The sequence below is a fragment of the Miniopterus natalensis genome, chromosome 6 (genome assembly GCF_054644295.1).
Source record: "Miniopterus natalensis isolate mMinNat1 chromosome 6, mMinNat1.hap1, whole genome shotgun sequence".
NCBI classification, from domain to species: domain Eukaryota; kingdom Metazoa; phylum Chordata; class Mammalia; order Chiroptera; family Miniopteridae; genus Miniopterus; species Miniopterus natalensis.
In genome coordinates this window covers 35,300,754-35,322,270 of record NC_142086.1, presented here as the reverse complement: position 1 = coordinate 35,322,270, position 21,517 = coordinate 35,300,754, and the positions used below count along the sequence as shown (strand labels likewise).

The 21,517-nt window shown below is 38.9% G+C and overlaps 1 protein-coding gene across 1 annotated transcript in view; it reads right to left on the bottom strand.

Annotated features, from left to right (window-relative positions):
• Positions 1 to 7,613, bottom strand: part of LOC107536689 (hypoxanthine-guanine phosphoribosyltransferase-like) — a 101,596-nt gene extending 93,983 nt beyond the window's left edge. Inside the window, 2 exon segments of the mRNA XM_087817799.1 lie at positions 7,239 to 7,401; positions 7,600 to 7,613. Of these exon segments, the coding sequence (XP_087673925.1) occupies positions 7,239 to 7,401; positions 7,600 to 7,613 (177 nt within the window).
• Positions 7,614 to 21,517: the final 13,904 nt, after the last annotated feature.

The following is a 21,517-nucleotide window of genomic DNA, read 5'->3' as shown; positions in this document are numbered from 1 at the left end:
AACTGAGGTAAGTGCCCTTGACCAGAATTGAACCCAAGACCCTTCAGTCCATGGGTTGATGCTCTAACCACTGGGCCAAACCAGCTAGGGCTAATAAAAAATCTTTAAAAAAAAAACAAACAGAAAAATATATAAAATATAAAGTCAAGAATAAAAAAGGAAAAATAATCACTAGCTGGCAGATTAGGTGTAATTATAATTAATGATGATTATGTTATTATGTTCAGAAAGCCGTAATACAAGGAAACTACACTGGAAAATAGAACAATCATGACAAGTTTGAAATGTTGGCTCATCAGTGGGAGACATAGAGCTGTGCACTCACTGAGTTGATATAGATAATTCTCATGGCATTTCATAATTCAGAAATAATATCTTTTCTGCTATATCTGAAAACAGTTGTATCCTTAGAAAATCACTGAGCTAACAATAAAATCAGATATAGTATTTAAAAAGGTGTGTTAATTAGAAATTCTCTTCAAAACTTTATATATCCAGGTGCAAGAAATAAGCTATGGCTGACTTAGAGCTGGAGGAGACCACTTTGTACAACCACTGATATTTCCAATGAAGACAGTCATCACCAGAGAGGTTATACATCCAAAATCACAACAGCTGTTAGTGAAAGAGTTAGGGCCAAATCCTAAGATCCTCGTTGCACAGATCAGAGATAATTAAAAATGACTTTTAAAATGGAGATTTTAAGAAATTTTAGGTGAAATAAAGGGAACACCTTTTTTTTAGACCTCCCATTGGGGGAAAAATAATTACTTTCCTTTGAAAATAATTTGTTCTCTAATTCGTTATCTAAGGATTATTCTTTCCTTGAACTGGCTAGAACTGCTTGTACTTAGAGAGGGCAATGAGATGTTTTGAAATCATGTCTATTATTAAAAATTTACAACTTTCAAAGATCTAGAAAATTCCAGGATATCAAGTCATATGGTAGAAATCTAAGGTATAAGACAGCCTGTGTGATAAAATCTGCAAGATGTCCCGACAGGTAGCTTCAAAAAGTTAAACTCATAACTAATCTCAGTATTATTGTCTTTTCTATTAAATAAACTAACACACGTAATGCTCTTAGAATAGCACCTGGCACATAGAAGATGCCATATAAATGTATAATATTGTTATTCCATTTATGATCGTCGCCTTCACTCTGCTCTCATGTTCTCCTTGGCCTTATGAGCCTGACACAACTTCAGCAGGTGGAGAACTCCTAGTATTTATATTGTGTATCTCTAACCCTGAGCACTTTGTCTGCCATACAAAGGTGATCAAAAGTGTTTATTATGCAATAAAGTTAAATAACACTGTATAGACCAAGTTCTTCATGATGGTTCTGTATTATACTGGCCTTAAAATACTTTATTTTTCTTCTTAACTGATGACTTCAAAGTTATTAAAACTTTATCTATCCTAATGGCAGTCAGTATTTGCCTTTTTTCCAATTGTGTTTTTTGCTTTGTATAGCACAATTTATATTTATACTATTTATTTATATTTATATTTTATTTATCCTTATAAATAAGAAACAAAATAGATTTCTAAAAAGTTGCTTATTAAATGAATTCTGTTGAATACTCTCACAAAGGGCTAGTTTGACATTTATCTTTCTCTGTAGGATAAATCCAAATATGACAACTTTGAACTTAGTCAAATTGCTATAAAGAGTCCGCGTATTCAAAGCAAAGTAAGTAGGATAAATGAACAAGAAAAATTTTACCATGGTAAAGAGAAAAGAATGGAAGGAGATGGAGTTTGTTATGAGGTATAAATTCATGGCTCTTACACATGCATGTGGTAGGCTGAATAATGGACCCCCAGAGATGCTCTTGCCCGAATCCCCAGGAGCTGTGAATAGGTTCATTTACATAGTTAAAGGAACTTTACAGATGTCACTAAGTGAAGCACCTGGAGATGAAAAGGTTATCCTAGGTGGTCCGGATTGGCCAGTGTAATCACAAAGGTCTTCATAAGAAAAGAGGGAAGGGGACCCAAATTACAGAGGGAAAACATAAATCTGAAGCAGAGGCCACAGAGGAGAGAGGATGCTGCTCTGTTGTCTTTGAAGACGGGGAAAGGGACCGCAAGCCAAGAAATGTAGGCAAGCTCTAAAAGCCAAAAATGGCAAAGGAATGGATTCTGCTCTAGGGCTTTAACAAGGATCCAGACCTTCCAACACCTCAATTTTTATCCCAAAGAAACTGACTTTGGACATCTTACTTCCAGAACTATAATAGAATTCATTTATGTTGTTTTAAACTATTTAAGTTTATGGTGATTTTTTAAAAATGCATTTTTATTGATTTGAAAGGGAGAGGGAGGGGGGGAGAGAGAGGGAGAGAGACTGATATGAGAGAGATAGATCAGCTAGCTGCCTCCCACATGCGCTGGGAATTGAACTGGCAACCTTTTGGTGCAATGGATGATACTCCAACCAACTGAGCTACACCTGCCAGGACTGTGGTGGTTTTTTTACAGCAGCAATAGAAAACTGAAACAATACAGCATCTCCGTATACTAAGGCATATTAGATTGTAATATGAAGTTACTAAGCTTTGTGTCTTCGTAGTTGCAAGGCTTGCACCTGTTCAGTGTCTGTTCACCCTATTCCGAGAAAGCGCCTTTCTTCTTCCTCCCTCAGCTTTGTTTTAAATGTACATTTGCCCGTGAAACCTGATTCTTCGCAGGCCTTATCATCCTGGGAATACTTCTGCAGTTGTGGCAACTGTATTTCAGAATTCACTAGCCCTTGTCTCCCCTTTGCAAAGGCTTCACTTCCAAACTGTGCTTGGGTATCTCCAGAGGTTTCTTTACATTTGTTCACAAAAGACTCCCCTTCGGCTGGGGGTCACAGTGTGCTCTGGGCACCACAGTGCTGCAAAGGGCATCCCCGCAGGCACATTGATAGTGTCAGTAGGCATACACTGCGCTCTGCACTGGGTGCCCCTCGACCCTGGCTGGATGCACCTGCAAAACACTGAATCTCTACAGTGCTAAATGAGTCCCAAGTCAGTGCTCCCAATATCAGAGAGTTTTTAGTGAGACAGTGGTCATATGTTGTACTTAAGTCCCCTCAGTTATCCATGGGGTCCAAAAGTGAATCCAAGCTGGGGTGCCAGGAAGACACTGCAAGTGACAACTCTGTGTTGTAATCACAATGCCGCTTCCCCGGAGAACCACGGCACTTGCACTGCATCTAATTCCTTTGACTTTGAGTCTTCTTCCTCCAGGAAGCTTCCCCTACAAGAAGTCAGCTCACTCCTTTTCCAGATGCATTTGTATTCGGTCCCTTTGCTCCACTGAGGAAGTCGTGGCAAGCCTTCACTATGGCTTGAAGCCTCTCAGACCTCATAAAAATCTACCTTTGTGAGGCTTTCTTCACCTGTTCACCAATTTAACTTAATGCCACTTGGAATCAGCATAAATGTATCTTTACTTTATGCCTGTCATTATATATTTTAATGACCCAGCTGGGAGTGAGGGGAGACCATTTAGTGTATTACCTCACCATGCAAAGCCAGAATTAAAATACTGAAAAGATTGCTATGTAAATAGTTCTGTGTCTGTAAAACATAACCTACTTTAAGTCCTTAGATCTGGGTTTTATTGTCACGATACAAAGAATCCAATCCGCCTGTGTATACTGTGTTTGCAAGACTTGTCATCACCTCCTGCGCTCCTAAGAAACCCTGAGAGGAGAGGCGTGTTGGAGGTCCGCGCTGATCAGGCTGAGCCTGGGGAGATGGCCAGAAATGCTGACTGTGGCCGAGGGCTGTTGGTAAAGAAGTGTTATCGGTGCTTTCTAATCCTTAGGGCTGAATAATGAGCCCATTTCAAATAACAATTTCAACTGCGAACTGATTTGAACTAGTAATTGAATTGTTTAAACTAGTAATTTCAACATGATAGTATTGCTCAGATCTGTTATGAAAACTTAGGGACGAGCAAGTGTACGTCCGCTCTTAGAGAAACTGCTATCTGTTCAGTGAAAACATTCTCTGGTAACGGCTCTGTCTCTGTGTTATTCATGTAACTTAATGCATAACAAATTTATCCAAATATTAGCCGCTTAAAAGAGCAAAAAGAAAAGTGTTATTTCACGGTTTCTGAGGCCAGGAATCTAGAAGCAGATTAGTTGGATGGTTCTGACACAGAGTCTCTCATGAGGCTGTCTGTGGTCAAGGTGACTCTCGGGACACCATTCATCCCGAAGACTTGACGAGGTTGGAAGATCTACCTTCAGACTCACTCACACAGCCGTTGGCAGAAGGTTTCACGTTTTGGTTGCTCGTGACCTGGAAGCTGGAGCCGGCTCCCAATGGAGTGAATGAGGAAGCGGGTAGTGAGAGGAAGGACCGGAGGGAGGGAGAGAGATTCATTAGAAGCAAGTCACCAAGTCAAGGCCACACAACGAGAAGGTCTTACGTAAAGGCGTGGATAGCAGGAGGTGGGGATCTTTGGGGGCCATATAGGTGGTGATGGCCACAGCCAACTTGCTGACTGGATGTGAATCAGCCACTATACCTCTTGGAGCCTTTGTTTTCTCTTCTTACAAGTTCAGGGATTTTACTAGATAATCTCTTCTACATCTGTCTGGGCTCTCACAGATGATAATATACTGGAAAATAATTACATAGTGGGGGACCTGGACAAAAATATACTCAGTGAATGGGAGAGTTTAACTTTAGTGCCTTTTTCCAGTTTCCTAAAGTGACTGCTGATTGTTTTGTTTTGTTTTGTTTTGTTTTTACCATCTAAAACATCTTCCAATGATTAATAACAATTTTAATTAAGGATCATAGAGAACGTTACATATCACTGTTTAAGGATTGATTCTCAAATTCCCTCATCTTACCATTGAGGAAACAAGGTCCAGAAATGTTTCATTTGCTGCTACCAGTCACCAGACCGATAATTGGCACTTATTTTTGTTTAATATTATATGCAATAGGACTATTTTTGCTGAGGAAATAAAATAAATAACATATAGTGAGAGTTATTATGTGCCTAGCACTCTTCTAAGTGTTCTTTTAATGCTCCCAATAATTCTAGCAAGCTAGGGCCAAAACAATTTGCATTGGTCACATATACATGTTGTGATCCTGACAATGGCCCCAAACCCACGCTCTTAACACCTAGTGCTCCTGTTTATAGAGAGGGAGCAGAACTTGTGCATGATCGTAACGTGAAGTGAAGGGGAGAAACAAGTCGGGACTGTAACGGACTTACGCAGTCACCCACCCACCCAGCCAAGGGATTCGCGTTCGTGACAAATGTTATGGTGATTCTGGAATGATTCAACTCTTTTCTCAATGTTTCAGACCCTAACACTACAGGGAAATAAAAATAAAGAGGCTGACTGCATCAGATACAAATTAGGATTTCGAATACATCAGACATTCTTACATTCTAGAAAATCAGTGTGAACCCCAGTCTCTTAATTACATGTCAGACTTAGTAATTTTAGATTCCAAAAGTATCAAGTTTCCCTGTTGCTCCAGTGTCTGTTAGGTGTGTGACTTCATCTTTTGTTGAGAAGGAGCTGGGTTCAGTGTGGGATAAAAGGAGGACGGTTGCTAGGTATGAGTTGACAAACACTGGTCTCAGTAAACAGCAATTATTTCTCTTGTTTCTGTTTTCAGAGTGAATCACATGCTAGAGAACCCTCAGAATAGCTCAGAATGAGTACACAGGACAACTAAAGCTTCTCTGAAGGCTTTTTTCGGTATGTGTTCTGTTTTGTAGGTCTACTCAACAATTCAGGGAAAATTCTGAACCTGTTTGGAGGCTGCCTCAGTGAAAGCAGCTTAGAGCACGTAGCTATTAGCTAATGCTTTGGGGAAATAGTCATATGCACTAGAATATTGATCTGACTTATCCTCATTTATAATATGTTTAATATAAATTAATCCTGGGAACACCATGAGTTACTGTATTGAGTATAGTTGGCCAGATAAAATAAAGGACACCCAATTAAATTTGCATTTCAGGTAAACAACAAATAGTATAAAATATTTGGTACGTACTTATACTAAAAATATTCACTTCTATCTGAAATTCCAATTTAACTGGGCATTTGTTAAATTCAGGGGCCTTGTAAAGAATTGAGAGCGTTCTCTTTGCTACTGTTTTGGGGACTGATGGTCTCATTTCTTTGGACTCCACTTTAAAGTGTAAACTAAGTAACAGCTGAGTCTCCATCTCTTATTTTAAAAAAGCAGAGGCTTTGAGGTAAGATAAACTAGGCTCAAATTTAGTTCTGCTATTTCCTGTCTGCATGATCAGGAGTAGTCTTGAATGTGCCTGTGCCTTTCTTCTCGCTGGAATCACAGGCAGGATGATACCCACTTCAAGTGTTCTCAGGGTCAAATGTAACTAAAATCCTTGTGGTTCTTCCATATAATAGCCATGAATATATTTTAATTATTATTTCCATCTTTCTTGTTGCTATAAAAATATGTGGCCTGAATTTCCCAAAGTTTTGCCTGCTTAGGAGGTATAAATGATATTATATTCATAATTTGAATTTTATCATTTTTTTTCTCTACATGTGTAATACAGCCAACCCACTCTCTGGAGTTTTTCCCACTTACTTTTAAAAATCTCAGGGGGAATCTCACATGTTCTTATAAACTGTTCTCCTATTTTTTTTGATCTCCAACTTATTTTTTTGATTTTATATTTTTAGAGCAGTTTTAAGTTTACCACAAAATTGAGAGGGAGGTAGAGAGATTTCCCAAATGCCCCCTGCCCCCACACATGTACAACCTCCCCCATTGCCAACATCACTCACCAGAGGGGCACATTTCTTTACCAAGGATGAACCTACAGTGAAGCATTATAACCACCCAAAGTTCATAGTTCACCTTAGCATTCACGCTTGATGTTGTATGTTCTATGGGTTTGGAAGAATGTACATGACATACACACATCATTATAACATTACACAGAATATTTTTACTGTCCTATAGTCCCTGTGCTCTGCCCATTCATCTCTTCCCCACTCCCCAAAACCAGTGATCTTTTTACTATCTCTATAGTTTTGCCTTTTCCAGAATGCCATATAGTTGGAATCATAGAGTTTGTAGCCTTTTTAGATTGTTTCCTTTCCCTTAATAATATGCACTTAAGGTTCCCCCATGTCCTTCCATGGCTTGATGGCTCATTTCTTTTTAGCACCAAATACTACGCCATTGTCTGGATGCACCACAGTTTATTTAGCTATTCACCTGCTGAAGGATGGCTTGGTTGCTTCCAACCGATTTTTTAATCTGTTCCCCATGGCTCATTTTAACAATGTTCATCATTCCTGTCACCACAGCTTCTGACATCTTGGAGGCTGTGATCTCTATTCGTAGGATATTAACTCCTTGGGCTTCCAAAGTTGGGAAACTTGGGAGTTACAAAAATATATGAATTTACTCTAGTGCTCAGGACTACCAGGGCCAACCCATGTTCTGAGGACTAGTGGGGACAATTCTCCTTTCCCACTTACATTTAGGGCATCTGAAGTGCTAAAGCTTTGGTCCCCACATTTCAGGTTTCTCTCTGTGGGGCCCAAACTTCGTCATCTAAGCCTACCCTACTCACCTTCCTCCCTCCATCGCCGCCATCCTTCCTTCCTTCTTTCTGCTTTCTTCTCTTTCTGTAAAAGTGGAGCTCAGGCTCCACTGAAGTTGCCCAGAAGATAAAGAAGACAAACATACAGAGACAAAAACCTCTTGTAAACTGCTTTCCCCACACGGAACCCCCTGCCCCCTGGCCCACAACCACCCCACTCACTCAGTACCCAGTGGGGAGAATTCAGTGTAGGATTCAGTGTAGATATAGGCTGGGAGAAAGGGAAAAGAAGCTTATTTTAAAATCTCACAGTGCCTCTCAGAGAGAAACAGAACAAATGTCTGTTCCCATTTAAAGCTTCAGAAAATGACTTGGGGGGAACGTTGTGCAGTTGTGATGTTTGTTTTGGGATGAACATTAGAATTGTTTGTACTTTGTTTTAGGTAGGCCCTTTGGGTGCAAAGTAATAGGACTTAACAAAGTGATATTCTGGGAAAATGCCAGAACCTGGAATCAAAAGAATTACTTCAGTTAGGCCCAAATCCAAAAGTGTGGTGATGGCAAGAACACCAAGCTACGTCCCGGCCGAACAGAACATTCAAGACCCGAGTGTGCCTGTTTCCTGTCGCTGTGATTGGCACACGCTACTCTCATTTCTTAGGAAGCCCTTTCTCCCTTATCTTTTGAAAATTGTCTTCTTCTTCCCATGAACCATCCCCCTTCTGCCCAGTTGCCCCTTGTTCTTCTACACAGAGACAACCACTGTACAGCCCGCGCACCCTGTAAATATTTCTTTGAATGCAGATGCCACTGGCAATTTGAATGATTTCTTTGTAGGTTTATCTCATTTCCTTCAGGGCGGAGACCGCCTGTCACTCATCTCTGTTTCCCTTTAGCACCGAGCGTAGTGCATGGTATTCCTCTGTAAAGGTCTGGTGAATTGAAACTAGCAAAACCCTGCACATGCGGATTATTTCATCCTATCACGTATATTATTCTCAGTTATCGAGAATGCCTTAAGCTTTAAGGGATTATTTAAAAAGCAATAGAGATTTGAATAATTTGATATGTCAGGAGCTGAAAGATATTAATCTTCTGGTACCCAGGTGCTCATTCCAACATTAATAAGTATATTTTATTTTATCATGCCTAGAGTTTAGATTGATTTTTATTACTTCATCAAACAATGCAGCAGACTTGACTTGTATTGAAATCAATATAATTAGTATAATCTTAAAGTAAAGCAAACAAAATTATTAAATGGGCCTGGATATTTAGTTATGGCTTTTTTAGTGCCTAATCAATGTATCTGCGATAAAAGAGCAGTTCACCCTCCTACGACAGGATGCATAACTTTTTGATAGTACCAGCGAGTCTTAATTATTACAGACACTGCTTAAACTTTTGGGTTCTCGCACCTTTACTTGATCCAGATGAGGTTTCACTTAGAGAAAAAAAATCATGGATTTCATCCCAAAAGCAAACATATTTCTTTTTTTCTAGATCTTAAACCAGTTTGTCATGCATTTCAGTCGATCTGAAATTTTCTGTTCTTTTGATGCAGAGGCTCCAGTCCAGAGGCTCTTCTGAGAAAGCACTTTTTTCCAGACTGGAAGTGAGAGTGAGATAATATCAATAGCGAACATTTGTTAAGCATTTGCACACCCAACACTGCACTAGGGGCATCACATTTAACCCTCACAGCGTTCTGTGAATAGTATGATTTCTGTCCTCACTTGACGTGGCTCTGGGCGGAGTTCTCATCTTCACCCTGTTCTTATAAAAGCTGTTCTAATTAGCTGTGGGATGGGCACACGTTATTGCTAAAAGTTGTGATTAAAATTTGCTGGCTGAATGAATTAAGTTTTCCCTTCACTAAGGTTACCTTGCAGGAGAAACCCATGGTTAATTAGGTGCAAGTGCTGCTGCTGAACCCTGAGCAAGCTCTTACCTACCAGGCCTCGAGGCCCATGTGGTAATTCATGCTATGGCCACAAGGGGGCGCTTGCTAAAGGCCAAGGAGCCTGCCCCTGACTTTTTCCCCTGGGCAAAGTAAAGTGTCTTGCCTTTGAAATGTGTTCCTTAATTTAGAGTGATCCTGGGCCTGGAGTTTAACCTTGCCACAATTTTTGTAGTGTGCTACAAAGGCCTTCTGACAGTCTTCTGCTCGTTATGCCTAATTGCATCACTGTTTGGCACATTCCACTAAAATCATATGGTTTTAGAAAGGCCAGATGCCAGGGTGGGTACTAAAGAAAACACCGTCATCATCTAACACGGCACAGTTCAGCTACTTTTAAGGAGCTTCTTTCTTTTTCAGTAGCTCTTTCCTAGAGTCTATTGGAAAGTTCTGTAGAGCTAGAAGATGGGTAGATCACAGCAAAGGAGAATTTGAGCATCAGCATAAAATTGAATAAAGAATGTGGTCTGGAACCAAGTGGCTGAAAACAGTTTTCACATACTTCAAATAATTATGTTAAATGCACTCACTTAACTTAGTAGCTTTGTTATTATAACTATGGGTTAAAAACATATGCCACAATAAAGCATTATAGAAAAATAGGAAATTCACTCATCATTTAATAAACTTCTTAGAGGAAAACAATTTATTTTAAGTAGCAGTAAAAGTTCAAAGATTTGATGAAATCTCTTTTTTCAATTTTTTTTAATTTTTATTTGAAGTACTTATGTAGATCATTCTATATGAGTCTATGGAGGATGTATCTCAAGCCCTAGCTGGTTTGGCTCAGTGGTTAGAGCGTCAGCCTGAGAACTGAATGAAGGGTGCCAAGTTCGATCTAGCCAAGGGCACGTGCCTTGGTTGCAGGCTCAATGGGGGAGCATGTGGGAGGCAACCAATCGATATGTCTCTCTCACATCAATGTTTCTCTCTCTCTCTCTCTCTCTCCTCCTTCCGCTATCTCTGAAAAACAATGGAAAAAATATCCTCAGGTGAGAATTTAAAAAAATTGGATCAAGTTAAAGAGAATTAGGGTGCTGAAGAGGATTGCAGTGGGGTCAGAGTGGACCTCACTGAGAAGGAGGAATTTGAAAAAGGACTTGAAGGAGCAGAGCATGTTCACCTTGCAGATCCATGAAATGGAAAAACGGCCCCTCCAGATGACAGAACAGCCAGTGCAAAGGCTACCATAGGCAAAAGGGCAAGAAATATGAGATAATCAGGCTTAAATTTTTAAAAGATTCACAGTGATTTTTATGTTGCAAATAGACTGTCTGTGTATGTTGGAATGGGCAGAGTTTCTAGGTTTCCTAGAAGAGATGACAGTAGCCACAATCAGAGTGGTAACAGTGGATTCTGGATTTATTCTGAAAGTTGAGTCAACTGAATGTCCTGAGAGATTTGATGCAAGAGGTGGAAGGAAGAAATGCCTCCAAGGGCTTTGGTCTGAGCAGCTGGAAGGATGATGCCATCTCCAACTGGCATAGGGGAGACCGCAAGAGTCAGAGTGAGGTTGGTGAGACTATGAGGAGTCCAGTGATGACAGGGTGAGTGTGAGATATTCATTTGACATCTGAACGCCAGTTGGACATAATCTTCTCTCCCCAGTAAGAATACTAGTCCCTGGTATAAGACCACTCTCCCCCTCTCTCACCCGTGTCAGATATCCCTGATTTAAAAGCCCTTTATTCATGCCAGCTTGATGGAGCTCAGACTCTCTTCACACATGGACCTAGATAATCAATACTTCTTGACTCAAGTTTAAGAGTAAGATTAAGCCTATTGGTTTTCTTGCTAGACTACATCTAAAGACAACCAGGTTCTCAAGGTCATCTCATTATTGTAGCCAACGATTTCTTTCAAATACAGCCATGTGCTGCACAATAACATGGGCGGCCTATGTGACTATGGTCCCAAAAGATTAAATGGAGCTGACAAATTCTTTGACCTAATGACATCATAGCCATCGGGATAGTCTAAATGCATCACTCACATGTTTGTGGTGACCCTGGTGTAAACAAACCTACTTTGCTGCCAGTAGTATAAAACTACAGCACATACAATTACGTATAGCACATAATACTGATAATAATACTGTACATGACTATGTTACTGGCTAATGTATTTACTACACTATACTTTTTATCGTTATTTTAGAGTGCACTCTTCCTAATTACCAAAACAAAATTTGCTGTAAACTGCATGCCGTGTTATGCTGGCAGCTGCCTCATATATTTTGTGTTTACTGTGTCTCTTAATTGCATTATTTTCTCTTTTGCTTGATTTAATCTCACATTGTTTAGCACAATAACATGCTATACAGGTTTGCAACCTAGGAGTAACAGGCTATACCATGTAGCCTAGGTGTGTAGTGGGCTATACCATCTAGATTTGCGTACGTGCACTCCGTGATGTTCGCACAATGACAAAATCACTTAATGACACATTTCTCAGCACCTATTCCCATCATTAAATGGTGCACAACTGTATATATTTTACCAATACCTAAATGGGGACAGCCTTGACACAAAACCCAGGTTATTCCAGTGGATAACTTAGCATTTCCCTGTGGAGGAGCTGTGGCTTTCCGCAGTTCCCTGGGATGGGACGGAGCAATGTAGGTCCTAGAAATCTGTCTCAGGCTTGCCTGACAGCAGATGTTTCCTGAACTGCTTTGTAGCTGTCATCTTACTCTCTTCAGCAACTTATTTTTTATTTTTTATTTTTGGTAAAGTAGAAGTGGAACAGGTATCCTGGATTTTGTCAATGATGAAGACATGGTGATGGGAGAGAAGGCCCTTCTGATTTCCTAAGGAGATAACACTTGGTTGAATGAGGAAGACAAAGGCCTGATTCTTTTACCAGTCAAATCTCTGCATCTCCCATGTTCTTCCTGCTGCTCCCACAGAGCAAACGCACCCCCTCTGCCATCTACCAAAATTTAACAAAGGGGAAGTGAGAGTTCACAGTGAATTTCTTCCCCAGCACCTAGACACCAGCGACCCAGGTATTTTAAAAAGGCCACCGAAATAAAGTTTAAAGACATGTCATGAAAATATATCACTTCATTTCAAAGGCAGTTTATTCAGCGTGTCCAGATTTTGTTCGGTTAAAGGAAAATGCTTTACTTTTCTCTGAGGGTGGCAATAATCTATTTGGTAATGACGAGGAATGTCTGTGTGGGTTAGTAGATTGTCTTTGTCTTGCTTGCGGCACATAAACACAGATGTCAGGAGAGAGTCCCTTTGTTCATGAACCTGAGTTTGGAAAACTCCTGACACAGCAGCTAAGAGAGCTGCATCATCAGCTACATGGTCATTCTTTCCCGGTTTATACAGGAGGGTTTTTTTGTCTGAATATAAATCAATAGAAAAAGACATTTAGAGCAATTTAGAATTCCAACCACTTGTGTTAACACAGAAGTCCTTTTGACTATGTAATATTCCTGTGAATTCCCTCATTTACTAAAACCACAACTGTCTTCCTTTCCATTATCCTGAATTTGTGTGTCTGAAAGAATACACCTAAAAATGGATTTCTAAATAAGTCAGTAGTTTCTTTAAAAAATATGTCAGTCATTTTACAATTAAGAAATGCATATGAGACTCTTTAGTAGTAAAATAACTTTTTAATAGAAATGGCCAACCAGGGCCTAAAAAGCCAGCACTGCTCCTCTTCAGGCAACAACCACTTCAACCTTTGGTGCCTCCCACTGGGGTTCCAGGCGCTGGGGAAGGTAAAACGCCACCTGCCTGTTGGGGGCGTTTGTGCCTCGTAGGCTCTGTGGTCAGCAGCATTATTAAGGAGGCAGAATAAGGTAATGGGGATAAAAACTGTTCTCAGGATCAATAATGATGTGTGAAGGGAAACATTTTTGCTACTGAACATGCTTCCAGTTGGATGGCTTCTTTTCTGCACATATTTTGGAGAAAAGGAAGAAAATAATTCAGAAAAAAGAAATATGAATTCACTTCTGTTAAACTGAATTTAACAGATTTCACCATGAACATGCCAGAAGACTGAGCGAGTATATTTATTCAAATAAGTATTATCTCCTTGTAAATTACCTCCTTGTGCTGACCCTGTGTTCCTGCTCTATGTTTTTTTTCAATTACTTTTATTCTGCAGCATATTTTCTTGGATAGCAGCCATGTTAAACTATTTCACCTTCAGGAAACTCATCAGTCCCATGAGCAGCATCAGAATCACCTGGAAGACTTAGGTGAGTCCCACCCTCAAAGGTTCTGATTAAGTAGGTCTCGGGTGAGATGTGAAAGTTGCATTTCTGACAAGTTTCCAGGTGATGCTGATGCTGCTGGTCTAGATATAACCTTCTGAGAACCACTGAAATAATATGTGACCTTGAAATAGTTATCTTGGGATTATTTTGTATTTTTAAACTGGTTTTAAAAGCTGTTCCAAAGAGTTGCCCAAAATTAATATTATTAGAAAGAAAGCCTTTGTTTATAAACTAAGAGCCCCAGAACCCTATGGCTACCCATAGGCTGCTGTCCCAAACTAGCCGGGAAGGAGCCGGGCTACAGTGAGCAAGCACTTCCCACAGAGTCACCGCCACCTTTAGCTCGTGTGTCCCAAGCACAGGGAGAGATGATTTGAGATTCAGCTTTCTAAAAGTCAGGAATTTTGTGAGAAGCTTATCATGTATCTTCACTTCTCCATCTAAGAGAAGTACAAAAACTAAGTTAGACTTGGAGAACTGGTTCTTGGGAAATTAGAGTAACTTACCTACCCAAAACCTTCAAATGCCTTGGGGATCATCTGTGCCTCATGTGAGACACCAAGTTCCATGAGAGCAGGGATCGCTTCTGTTACAGTAACTGTTCTGTATCCCATCCTTCAAGTGCTGCCCAAGACACTCTGTATACTTATTTCAAATAAGAGCCCCAAATCATTAGCACATAAATGCCTTCACGATCTGTACCTTTCTTACCTCTCTCTCAATCTCTCCCCACACATTACTTTGACTCATCTAGCAAAACCGATTTTACGTAGTGACCTAAAAGCACCATGCTCTTTGTCACAGTGTCACTGACCCAATGACAGTCTTAGTTTTACTATTTGTTGACAAATGTTGTGACCTTTGGAAAAATAAATTAGAATTGGTTGGGCTTCATCTAGTAATTTGCTCTTGAGTCCTGAAGACGGTTGTTTAGTATTTTGCTTATGTACTTACAATAAAGTATTGGTTAAGAGAAAGCTGCCTCTGTTTCTATCAAATCAAACTTGGGGGATGAAGGGGAGAGGATAGCACAAGAGCACTGAGTTCCTGGTGACAAACATTGTATAGGCAGATGAAATACTTCAAAAGAGAAGAGCAAAAAGCAGACTCCTGATTCAGCTCTGTGACGCTCGTATCTCACCCAGCTCTGCTCCTACTGCAGACGCCCAGGAAAAGCAGGGCCACCCCTTCCCTTTAGCCCTGTGGCACAAATTCCTGGCCATGATTTTAGTTGCTGAATATTTGGCAACTTAAGGAAAACATGAAACTGGAGGGTTTTCGTGGTTGGTAATGGGAGAAGCATGAGGGCTTCGGATATCTCACTACTCCGCAAGGCCTGAATTCACTCCATTTCTATGCATTCCTAAACCTTTTCTCTTCTTCTAATGTATTTAATTTCTTAAATCTTTTTCCTAACAACTTTTAGATCTCCCTTCTTTGTAGAAAGTGGGAGATTTCCCATTTCTATGTCTCTCCTTCCTCCATTATAGTTATGTTTGTATGTTGCCTGGGAATTCCCGCCTTCTGTGCCCCCCGCTTGACTCAGTTGATCAGGTTCTTTTTGTAGCGCTGTGCTAAAACCACCACAGATCAGAGGGTCAGGGGAAAGTGTTTCTTGTGTTACAGATGTACCTTCTACACACTGAATGTTGTGAACAGATGGACTTGTTAGGCAAGCAGCACAACAGGAAGACAAAACATAGAAGAATGGAATTTTCTACTAAAACACTACAAAACTTGCAGAAAAATTATCAAACTCATACTTCATGACATGCATACATATTGTACTGAGCAATAGTTTGTTATAAGTGGAAGGAGTTTGCACACTTAATTACCAGTGTTTTTGCACAATAAATGCAAATTTTATTTCTCCATTTGTTACTTGATTAATATTTAGTCTGTGCCCACTGACAGTCCTCTTGATGCCATAGGCTATTTAATCATCACTCCTTCAGGAAAAGGTTCTGAATCTAAGTCTATGGTAGTTGGGCACTCTTGCCCATCACTTTATCACATAACTCAATAAAAGTTTCTCTGGGCTCCGCCCATGTTTGCTGTCTCTCAGATTACTCCTATGTAATATCAGGTACCTGAAAGTCCTTTGAGGAAAACATTCTTGGTGATTATGCCTTGAGGGTCCTAGATAAAGAGGTAGAAACTCTAAATCTCTCTTAGAGGAGAAAGGATAGCCAGCTTACGGGTAACAGGTGTGATACACTGAGGATGAACTCTTCTTTGGGATCTTAAAAGAGATGACTATGAGAGGAGAATTTATATATAAAGGATGAAGAAGATGAACTATGGCTCTTAGTTGCTTCCATAAAAGTCATTTTCCCCTCCATGTTTTGACTGAAGAACTCTTTGTTGTTGGTGTTAAACACCAGATGCCCTGCTGAGGAGATGAATCATGGCCCGGCTAAGCCATTCATGATGCTCTCATTCTCCTTTATCCAATGCTGGATGGGCATGAAATTCTTTTTTGTCCAATAACAGGTGAGAAGCCTGTTGGGGTGCATATGGAAAACATTTTCCTCTCTGATTAAAAAAGTGGCTGCTGGGATAAAACAATTCTTCACATGGCTTTAGCTTTGAAGGTATTTGCATATGCTTGAAGCTACCGTTGATTTCTTGTTTGGGAGCTGTCTCAAACACTCTCAGAATGATGGAGGAATATGGAAAGAACCTCAGTCCCTGATGACAACACTGAACTGCTACACCAATTTTGAATCACCTACTAAGTGATATATTAAAACTGATCTCACCAATAAAGAGAGAATATTCACATTAATATTAACCCCTTATTTTAATCTCCACATATACAAAACCTGGTCTTTCTTCAGGACCTACATTAAATTCTGCCTCCTCTGGAATCATTTTTTAACCCCTCCAGATAAATTGTTACTTTTCCTTATATGAATGTATGGAGGTTTATTGTGTGGGCATTTAATCCCATATTTATATGACTTATTGCATCTTCAATGGGATTGTATAATCCTAAAGGGAAAGGGTTTTTCAACCTAATTTACCTTTCTTTTTTATTTATTAGAATTTTCATTCTGTGAAACTATCCATTAGAACCTCAATAAACATAGCATTAATAACAAATAATTACTGAGCTCTTATTTTGTGCCAAGTCATCTTGCTGAACGCTTTGTGACAGCTTATCCTCATTAATCCGCATTGAAAAAGGTAACCTTCATAATATATTGCAGAAAATACTGTTATATTCTTCAGTGCTTTCCTAGGCTAGGCTGGGTGTTTATTAAGTGTTGTCATGGCATTCTGTATTTTCCCATCATAGTTTAAATTATAAAATGAAGGTAAGCGTGCATTTGGTTTCCTATTGTTTTTTTCTCTCCAGGTAAAGTCTATGAGGATAATTTCTACCATATATTTCCAGGTCCTGAAAAAGGCCTTGTGTGTAGTAGTCTCAAATATTTGGTGAATTAATAAGAAAATATTCAGTTTTTTTAAGAATAAAAGACAGGGGCTTTCGAGCATGACACATCTGACTAAAATTCATACCACTAGGGCTAGAGATCACACTGATGCCAGGATGTCTCTCTCTCCAGGGGCTCTGCTCACAATACTTGTACCATGTTTTGTTTTTTATTTTTCCCCCACTGATTTTAGTTGTTTCATACTCCAAGTGAAGCTCTGAGTTTAACATTCAATTTGTTGTGTGGAAAACTAAGAAAATACCATCTTAAAAGCCAGTGCAAAAATTTCAAGCTTCTGATGTGAACAGGTAAAAATGATGATGGAAATGATGATATCACCATGATTTACAGAGCACTCCATTTTTGCTGGGGATATTACCTCCAGTCCTTAAGTTATCATGGCAAGTTAGGTTTTATTTCCTATACAAAGAGGAAATTGATGGTCAAAGAGGCTAGGAAATATAGCTAAGATCACACAGCTAACAAGACATGGAGATATATTATCAACCAGGTTTACTTGAAAGTAAAATTCAGTCTTTCCACTTTGCGATGCTATACCTGTCATTTATCAAACACCTACTATGTGCCAGGAGCTCTTTTAGAGACTTCTTCAATCATCAAAATAATCTAAGGGAATTGTTATCATAGTATAAAAGGTAACAGTGGTAACATGTGAATGAATTGAAAAGCAAAATAGGTCAGAGAGTTGCTTAAGTGTCTGGCAGACTTTTCTAAAGACATGACAAAATTTCAAGGGCATTTTAAACCTATCTATCCCAGAGAAATGTGTAGTTTACATTTAATCCAAACACTGAGGCTAGCAGAAGGGCAATGGACTTAAACATGAAGTAAAATAAAGTAACTGCATGGGCAAATTACATGTTGCAGTCATGGGTAAACTGGTTGCAGGCATCCTCAAAGGGTCAGACAATGACAGGATATATGGAAACTCCAAGTTTGAAGACATTGGACCATTTCTAAGGACAGTTGACCCTTTAAAGAAAAACATAATTCTGTAAGAGCTGATGTGGGAGAAATTGAATCTTCACATCTAATGTCATAGGAACAAAAGGGTTGAAATAGAAACTCAGGTAAAGATTAGCTGTTTTCTTTTAAGCTACAGCATCCAACCCAGCATCATTGGCCACATAACCATGTTATCCCTTCCCAGCCCCTTCCCACCAAACATCTGCTTTTGGAGATTTAATTGTATCTGTCACTCCAGTAATCATGTGCATGTGTATTTTCCAGAAGGATGAGTTGTAGACCTCCAGTTTAGCGTTGGATGGAAGGATGTGCAGCTGTTGTAATGCTAACAGGAACATTTCCTCTCTCATCTCTAACCACTCTGTTAGTGATAGCCTAATGGCCACTGCCAGATATGCTCCTCTCCCTAAATGCTCCATAATGAAACCAAGAAAGGCAACACTCAGAAAATTAGCAGATGCTGAAAGAAGCTGAAAAATGCACTTCTCCAAGAGGAAATCTTGATGGCTGCAGCCCTAGGAAGCAGGAAGGAGAAAAAGAAAAATTTCCAATTGAGTGTTTGCTTTTCTTACTTACTTTCATTTTATACTTTAACATTTTATTCTTGTTAAATAATGTTTTGAATGAGTAATATGATTGAAAAATCTAAAGAAAAATGTTGAAAAGTACTGATCTTATTTAGCCTGAAAAGGAAAACAAAAACAAAATCACTTTGCCCTTATAAAGGATACAATTTTGAGGTAGGCCAGTCCTTTAATCTGTCTAATATTCAGGGTCTTTTTCCCCATAGAATAAAAGGCAGCATCTATTAGATAATCTCTCAAGTCCCTCCTGATAATAACTCCACATCAACTTACAGACATGGATGTATACATCCTAAAATACCATACCCAAGTTATATTTAACATACAAAATTATTTTGCCCATGTCACTCTGTGAGATGATGACCATGGAGGCCATTCTACTTTCAGTCATTCTAAGGAAGAGTAAGTGTTAGCAGAGCTTCAAGGTTACCTTTCAGAAACAGGACACAGATTAGTGGTTTCACTGCTGCTATTTATTTCTAATAATGTCAACCCCAGTTAGATCATTAACGAATTGCCGGGTGACATACAAAATTGGGGAATCTGATAGACATTCCAAACATGAAGATAGTTTTTAATCATTCAGTGGTAAACAGCTCAAGAAATATCACAGAATAATCATAGAAGTGAAGAAAAAGAGACATGCTGATATTTTTTTCTGCCCTTTCTTCCAACATACTCCTGGCATAGTAAACAAGATGCTTGTTATTGATTGGAGCCCAGGATTGCAAGCACACACACACACACACACATACACACTGACAAGAGTTATTAAGAGGAAATAAAAGATGCCTCCTATAACAAATTCCCTTGTTACAGGAATTTATAGCATCCTGTTTTTCTTCTCCATGCCACTATTACAAAATTGCAAATGCATAATTCATTTTGGAGCTATTTGCTTAGTGTCTGACCTCCTGTCATGTTCGCACAGCTATGGACAACACCTACCATCATACTTTGTATTTCAGGGATGTTCAAAATATTGATTTAATAATTAGATAAAGGAGGGAATGAATGAACGAATACCTTTTCTTTATTCATGGACCTCATCGATCCTATGTACATAGTGTCTTTGTGTCAACTATTCTGGAAGCATGATTAAGCACACTGAAGAAAGATATTGTTGTTTGGATAATTTACTAAAATAATCAGTTTCACTCTAGAAGGCAAATATTGACTTTAGGGTGCAAGGGTTGAAATTCTTTTTTTTTTTTTTTTTTAAATCTTAATGTTAGAGTATTAGGGTAGTGAAGGTTATAATTCTTGAGTGTAGTTGCATTGAACCAGATCACTACTATTCTCATTTTCTCTCTCTCTCTCTCTTTCTCCCTCTCTCTCTCATACATACATCTACCCTACACAACTGGGTCTTTGTAGTAGAATCATGTTAAGTATCTCTAGTAGTCCTGTTTAGTCTCCAAACCTCACTTTTGGGGAGAAATAGGAACCCCATTCTGAATGAGCCGTTGGTAGCCTTGTGAAAGTGGTTTAAAGCTGGACATTTTCAAAGTCCGACTGATGCTATCCTAAATAGCACAGTGAGGCCAACTATATCTTTTTTCAAAGAAACCTGTATTTGAATCTGATAAATACAGATTTATCTAGTCAAATCTAGATAAATAGCCATTAAGTAACCTAATTTGGGGTAAAGATCAATGCCCCTGAAAATGACAAAATGTTAAAAGATAGAGAGCAGGGCTTTAAGTATGCCTTTGGAAGAAACAGGGAACTGAATTATTCTTCCCCAGGACTCAGCTTGCTGTGTCTGTGCACTTCATTTTCTCTGTTTTTTAGATGAAAACTTAGAATATTTGAGCCTTTCAAGGGTCACATTTTGTTTGATTGAGCTTTGCTTGCAGTCATAGAAATACTCCCATGGACTGTAGTTTTCCCTCCAGCTGGCTTAATGCTATTGAGAGAAAACTCCACTGCTTTATATAACAGATAATGCAAAGAACATGTTGCTCAGTGTACAAATGTCACACGAAAGTCAGCTGAAGAAATTTGTCTAAAAAAGTCAAAAGCCACGAACTTGGAAATATTTTTAGAAGTTATTTTGTGTATGTTTTTAAGCACTGTGTAAAAAGCGTAGGGAGAGGTTTCTCAGAATTTAAAGCATTATCTTTCTTTAAGCTTTTAAAGTATGTCTCGGTAAGAAAAATGGAGTTAGATGTAATGTGTACCTCATGGTGGTGTTGTGAAGAGTCAGTTTGTGTAGAAGAACTTATCACAGCATCTAGGCTATGGCAGATGCTCAATATATGGCATTTGAATTTGCATTTAAATATATTGCATTTACACCATGTACGCAATGTGGGAAAATAATAAAACTGGAGGCCTCAGACAAGTTCCCCAGTGAAATTTTGAAGCCGCTTTATGAATATACTAATAAATCAAAGGCAATATCATACATTTCATTCAATAGTTAATGTAGGTTCAAATATCTTTACATGCTGGCTCTTGGTTGTAGACTTTATGGTAAAATGAAACCAATGTACTATTGAAACACAACACTGAAACATTTTAATAATGAAACTATTTTCCTAAAGGTCTTTAGTATAATAATACTTCTTTAAGAGCACAGAAATTATAATTTTTTTTCAATGACAACGATAATAATAAAAACCTAAAATAATAGGAATCAAGAAATATTGGTAACTAGAACTGTTAGAGGCACACCAAAGAGAAATCAAAAACTATTTTAAGTGGAAACACAAATAATAAAACAGATCAATTC